This window comes from Theobroma umbraticum, unplaced genomic scaffold (genome assembly GCF_002168275.2).
Source record: "Theobroma umbraticum cultivar Fairchild unplaced genomic scaffold, ASM216827v3 scaffold_50.0, whole genome shotgun sequence".
Classification (NCBI taxonomy): Eukaryota; Viridiplantae; Streptophyta; class Magnoliopsida; order Malvales; family Malvaceae; genus Theobroma; species Theobroma umbraticum.
The window spans coordinates 3286328-3293065 of NW_018397261.1; the positions used below are offsets into that span (position 1 = coordinate 3286328).

The 6738-nt window shown below is 33.7% G+C and overlaps 1 protein-coding gene across 1 annotated transcript in view; it reads left to right on the plus strand.

Moving 5' to 3' along the window:
- The first annotated feature begins 1342 nt into the window (after window positions 1-1342).
- LOC110417977 (E3 ubiquitin-protein ligase RGLG2-like) overlaps window positions 1343-6738 on the plus strand; it is a 5559-nt gene continuing 163 nt past the window's right edge. Inside the window, exons 1-10 of the mRNA XM_089783777.1 lie at window positions 1343-1594; window positions 2897-3219; window positions 4325-4409; window positions 4485-4625; window positions 4713-4826; window positions 4943-5040; window positions 5934-6013; window positions 6090-6195; window positions 6305-6432; window positions 6535-6715. Coding sequence (XP_089639903.1) covers window positions 2920-3219; window positions 4325-4409; window positions 4485-4625; window positions 4713-4826; window positions 4943-5040; window positions 5934-6013; window positions 6090-6195; window positions 6305-6432; window positions 6535-6715 — 1233 coding nt within the window. The 5' untranslated portion in view covers window positions 1343-1594; window positions 2897-2919. The remainder of the gene's footprint in view (window positions 1595-2896; window positions 3220-4324; window positions 4410-4484; window positions 4626-4712; window positions 4827-4942; window positions 5041-5933; window positions 6014-6089; window positions 6196-6304; window positions 6433-6534; window positions 6716-6738) is intronic.

The following is a 6738-nucleotide window of genomic DNA, read 5'->3' on the forward strand; positions in this document are numbered from 1 at the left end:
AAAAGAAAAACAATTTAGATGGAATGAGTACTATATAAGATCAATTAGTTACAGCATGTCGTTTAGAAATTTCAATTTTTTTTTTGGATGAAGAGAAGGGTGAGATTTAAATTTAATTTTTTGAGTACGAAAATATACATTTGTATATTTTTTGGAATGATATATATTTATATTTTATTTATATATAATTTAACTACATACTCATGTCCAGAAAAGTGCACGTTTTTAGCTAGTTTCATTGGTGGAGATGATGTCAACAAATTTAGCAGTTCTAAAGAAACTTTAGACCTAATTTGATAAATTATTATATTTGTTCTTATCATTTCGTCCCATAATTATGCCCCAATCATTTTTCGAACACTTAATGTTTTGACCTTTTTTATATTTCAAAATTATTTTCATCATTTTATGGGTTACTTTTGGTATTAAAAGTAATGGAGCATCGATTTTATAAAAAAAATTTAAAATTTTAATATATAATATATTAAAATTTATTTTTTCTAAACTCTGTTAAGGTCAAATAAAGACAATAAATTTGAAACAAAATGTGCTAGATAAGATCAACCAATGGTCAGAGCAACTCATTTTAGAAGTCTCTTTTTTATATAAAATGAGATTAAATATAATTTTTTAGATATCAATATATATATATATATATTTATCATTAAACTAAATATTTATACATATAAAAATTCATGCTTTTAGCCGACTTCGTTGACGAAGATATGTTGTGACAACAAATTTAGTGGTTGTAAAGAAGCTTTAGGCTTAATTTTATAAATTGTTTTTTTTGTTGTTTAGTTTTTGTTACTGTATATCTTTTGCTATAACTAAGAGCAAAACTAAATCATAATTGATTAGATAATTGCAGTAATATCAATTCTAATATAAATTATTTTATATAAAAAATATAAAATCATGCTTTTATTTTATTAATTCTCAAAAAATTCAAATGAGCACTTTTTGTATTTTATATTTTTGATTTCTACTTCATAAGTAATTCTTCAAAATAAATTTCAACTTAAAGGAGATAAGAACCCATAACTCAAATCTAAATCTTATCTTGGCACCAAACACAAGTTCTTAATTAATGTTGGAAAAGAAATGGCTTTAGGAATAGATCAAACAGAAGCCCAAATTAGTTTAAATTATGAGAATCATCATTATATATAAGAAAATTAATAGAATGCTTTGATTTTCATATTATTGTTAAATAATTTTTACTGTTATTTAGAAATAAAAAAAGGAAGTCAAGGGCTGTAAAAGGACGTAGCAACTGATAATAACGGTGGGGAAGGCGGTTTTTAGACAAAAATGTGAAACGAGTTGAAAGTTGGGAAGCCTAAGTTAAGTTAGGGGCAAGTGGAGGACGGGTGTCGGTATCCATGTCATCATAGGCTACAAAGGAAACTTCCAAGAACCAACCAGCCAACCCAAACCAACCCAACCCATCTTCACCGCTCGTTCACCGTTTACCGCTTTCAAACATGGTCTTCTCCGCCCACTGACTTAAACTCTTATCACCGTCTTCATCGCTTCTCATTACCCACCCAAAGGCAACAATGCTGCAGATTCTCTATTCTTCTTCTTAAAGGTAAAAAGACAAGCTACCTTGGCTGACTTTTTTATTTATTTGTTTTTTGACAGACTGTTCTTGTTGACTTTGGCTCTGGCCTCTTGGGGTTTACAGACTTGTCATTTTTTGTGAAATTTAGTGAATTTTGATGAATGGATGTGGAATTTGGACATCTGAATGTTATGATTTCTTGGGTTTTCAGCTAGGACTGCTCATAAACCTATGATCTTGTTATAAATGTGGTTAGATTCTTAATGCATTTTTTTCTATTTATTTCTTCATTTTTTTCCTGTGGGGGGTGGGGGGGTCTTGTGTTGTAACCAGATTCATGTGTGTGAAGGAATTTAGAGGTACGAAAATTATCTGTTTAATTTTGGTACTTTGGAAATATGTTTCTTTTCTTGAATCATTTAGCAAGAAGCCATTTTCAATGCGAAGATTACTGGCTTACGTAGACTTCTTTTAGTAAAAATGATAAACTGGAAAATCTCATGTAGGTATAGTAAGGAATTTTGATGTTGTAGCTTAATTTGAGGTGTAAATTGATTAGTCAGCATTTGGATTGCTGCGCTTTGAAGCAAGAAGTATTTGAATTAATTTGGATTTAGCAAGAATAGTTTTATCTATCTCCTTTCATTTCTTTTCCTGAAAAGGGTTAGAGAAGTAAGAATAGTTTTTCATTATTTAAAAGCAAATATTAGCTGATATAATGTAGAAAGTGTTGATCTTTTTCTTTTTTCATGGAAAAGTTCTGAGTTTATCCATATAAATGCATGATAGAGGCCCAAAGAAAACAAGGCAAATCAATGGCATACAATTCCATAACCTCTGAATGTCAATAGATTTTGCAATTTGGTTTGCTTCTGAAGCTCTCTGCATATGGAGATGGGGTAGTCATTGAATGCCTCCACGTTCACCTCACATTTGAAATTTGAGCATGGAAATCTTTTCTTACTGACATTTTAATTGTTAATTTATGCTACTTGTGATCACAAGTTGGTTTCTCAATTTGGATATCATTTAGTTTTTAAGTTCCTTCCTCTCCCCATCACTTTAGAAGAGAAATTGGGTGATACTGACTACCAAATGTTGTGTAGCATTCCCTTCCTGTATCCTTATGCTCTTGTAGAATGGAATTTGGGCCCTTCTCTTGTGAAAGGGAAAGAGGTACCACTTTTCTGAAAATGCTGGCTGTTATTTTTATCTTTTTCAATCCTTTTATTTATTTCTAAGTTTTGTATAATATCTGTGAAATTACATGTTTTGCAGTCAGCTTGGGTTCTTAGCTGCATTCATGTTCATATATGTTGGATCTTGCAGAATATCTATAAATTATAGAGCTGATGGGTGGTATAACATCAAAACGATCAGCCACTGCTCAGTCCTCATCTGGAGGATCTAATTCATATTCATGGGATCATCAAAGATATGCACAGCCTTCATATGCCCCATCAAACCAAGACTATTCATGGGATCATCAAAGATATGCACGGCCGTCATATGCTCCATCAAGCCGAGACTATGTTCCTCAGCAGCATTATGCCCCTCCACCTCAAAGCTATGGTGGTCGTGCTCCAGAATCGAACAGGAGGTTGGAGAGAAAATATTCGAAGATAGATGATAACTACAATAGCCTGGAGCAGGTACTGTCGTAGTTCTAGTTTCGCAGTAGTTGGACTGTCATGTATGCAAGACATGTTTAGTCAATCTCTGAATAGCTGAGCATGGTCTCACCAGGAATGTGCTTAGAGACACTCGTTTTCATTATTTAGAGGATGTCTGTGTTATCTTTGTTAAAATAATCATGTAAGTTGTGCACCAACAATAGCAAATAATGAATGGGAGTGCTTGCAATGCTCTTGATCAACTTTGACAAAAAGTTATATAAAACTTCATATTAAAATTGATTCATACTGAAGTTGGCCTTGCTATACGTTTTGACTAGCTAAGGATACCTATTTACATGATGAGTATGACAAATATGTGGATGTTTCTTATGCTGGTAGCATTGTCTGAAAATAGCTGTTGTGGAGATGGATATTGAGCACAGTTTGGTTGAGTCATTTTGCATTGGACATCTCAATTTTGTATTAAGCATTAATGTCTGGATAAGTAGTTGTAAACCACAAATTGTTGACAGCAATATTCATTTCGTTATTCTGACAACTTTTTCCAACTGAGGACAAGTCAGATGTTTGAACCCTGCAAATTTCTTAATAAGCCTATTCCTAGAATTATCATTGATGTTCATTTTGTTTGATATGCTAATTTTCTAGCAAGTCTGTGTTCTGCCTCCTCACTAACAGGTAATATCTGTAACCCAAAGATCATTGGAACAAATGTATGTATAGCAGGGATTTTTTAACTTGTAATTTGAATATGGAATTGATTCCCCATTTTTGTGTTGTTACTTTTTGCTGTACTTGAGTTTTTGTTTAATAGTCATTAACTTATTTGTCAAAACGAATATAGATGATTGTTGTTTTGTTTCACCGTCTGCTGTTTACTGTATAACACAATGCTACGTACGAACGAGCTGTGGTTATTTTGAACCTTTCCTGGGACTGTGTAACACGTGGAAAGGCCATGAATTTATCTACAACTTCTTTGAGAGACTATACATCGTTCTTATGAAACTGAGATATATTTCTTTCATAAATCTGCCAAAAAGAACTTGTAATATTGTAATTAGGTTGGTACCCTCTTAATATGGTAATAAAAACCTGTGATACTCTTCTTTTTCCACAGGTCACTGATGCGCTGGCCCGTGCTGGCTTGGAGTCTTCTAATCTTATTGTTGGTATTGATTTCACAAAGAGCAATGAGTGGACAGGTTTGACCTTGTCTGGATGCATTTAAAGTTTTTTCTTTTGTTACAGTGTAACATCTTTGATGTGTTTTAAATTAGGTGCCAGATCATTCCACCGAAGAAGTCTACATCACATTGGAGATGAGCAGAACCCATATGAACAAGCAATATCCATTATTGGAAAGACATTGTCTTCCTTTGATGAGGATAATTTAATTCCTTGTTTTGGATTTGGAGATGGTATACTTTTTGAAAGATTTTTCAATTGGATTCTTTAGGTTAATTTGTTTGGTAATTGAGATGATATGAGATTCTTTGAGCTGGCAGCATCAACACATGATCAAGAAGTATTCAGCTTCTATCCAGATGAGACATTTTGCAATGGATTTGAAGAAGTGTTGAGACGATACAGAGAATTAGTGCCTAATCTAAGACTTGCAGGTTATACTTCATTTGACTTATTCCTTTTCTTCATTCTTTTGCCAGCCACTGCTTATATAATTTTCTGCATATTTTCCTTCCCCACCCCGCCTACCTGCAATTATTATCTTTGACAGGACCAACATCATTTGCTCCTATTATTGAGATGGCCATCACCATTGTTGAGCAAAGTGGTGGCCAATACCACGTGTTACTGATAATAGCTGATGGGCAGGTAACTTGTCTGCTTTGTGTTGTACAATAACCCATTTACTGTTGAATACGTGGTAAGTCCTATTAAAATAATAATAATAATAATAATAATAATAATAATAATATATTGTTTAGGTACATGGTTCCACATTCCTTCTTCCGTAGTTAATTTGTTAGAGTACTGCATATCAGTTGTAATTAGTCCTAGTATTGAATAACCAAAGCATTAGTCAATTTTTTTTCATCATTTTAACCCCCTTGAATTACAAGACCCCTCTGGCTGATCATTTTATTTTGTGTTATAACTGAGACAAATGGCAAATTTTGAATGAAAAACATTATAGGTGCAATATTCTATTGCTGAAATTTGAACTTTCTTATTCAAAACACATTTGTATGTGAAACCCGTGTGTAGATGTTACAGTACTTTATAACTCAAGAAACAGGCTTCTGAATAAATATCGAAACAGGGAGTGTGTATGGGGACGCTGATGAGGTGTGTACATAAATATCTATTTGGAAATGCTATAGAAACTTATTTTCAAGTGGCCTAAGATTCTAGTGGAATCAAGAGCCAAAGGGAAGTTACCTGTTCCAAGAATAAAAGAATTAAAATTAGCTTTATAAGCCAACAGCTAGTTAGCATGGGTTTTATAGTCAGTCCACGAATCCATAGGTTCCATGTTCTAAGCTGAGTCCCCTATTAACAGAGGATTAGCATTTTTAGTAGAAGCAGATAGAGAAACAAAATCTCATCAATTAGTTACTTAAAAAAGCTGAGATTACACCAAACCTTAGGAAAGAAAATGCCAAAACTCGATATTTATTACTGGCTGTAAGATCAAGACTGAAGTATCAGAATGCTTTGTCGATAGTTTCACAAACTTAGATCGTCTTTTACGCTGAATGGGGCAGGTTACTAGAAGTGTTGATACAGAGCGTGGCCAATTAAGCCCACAAGAAATGAAAACAGTTGAAGCGATTGTGAGAGCAAGGTATTATATGGTTGTTTGTGTTTCAAATGATACTTTCTTTTACATGCAACTTCCTAATATAGTAATTACTTTGCAGTGAGTATCCCTTGTCAATTATATTAGTTGGAGTTGGAGATGGACCATGGGACATGATGAGAGAATTTGATGATAACATTCCTGCTCGTGCCTTTGATAATTTCCAGGCAAGTATGGCTTGTGGACATTATTGTTTTCATATTTGCTTTTTGAAGCTGGTAAGTATACATGTATTAGTCCTATTCACTGTCTAATTTGAAAAGCTGCCTCCTATAGTTTGTGAATTTTACAGAAATAATGTCGAAGAATATGGATAGGTCCAGAAAAGAGGCAGAGTTTGCTCTTGCAGCACTGATGGAAATTCCTTCTCAGTATAAAGCAACACTAGAGCTTAGCATATTGGGGTAATACTAAAAGTATTGTTTTAGTAGGTTTCAAAGGCATTAAGCATTGTTACTGGGGATAACAACCAAATGCAACTTACTTTTTCTTTATTGGTCTAACAGTACTAGCAGGGGCAAGGATATTGATAGGGTTCCTCTTCCCCCTCCTCTGTATGGTGCGGCTTCTTTTAGTAACTCAAAACCTTCACGGTCAAGCAGTTTTCGTCCAACTCCACCTTCTTCTGGTAGACATGATGCACCTGTCAGAACAACTCCTCCTGCAAGTTCTGCTTCAGATAATCATGTACTTTATCTTATCCTAATTGC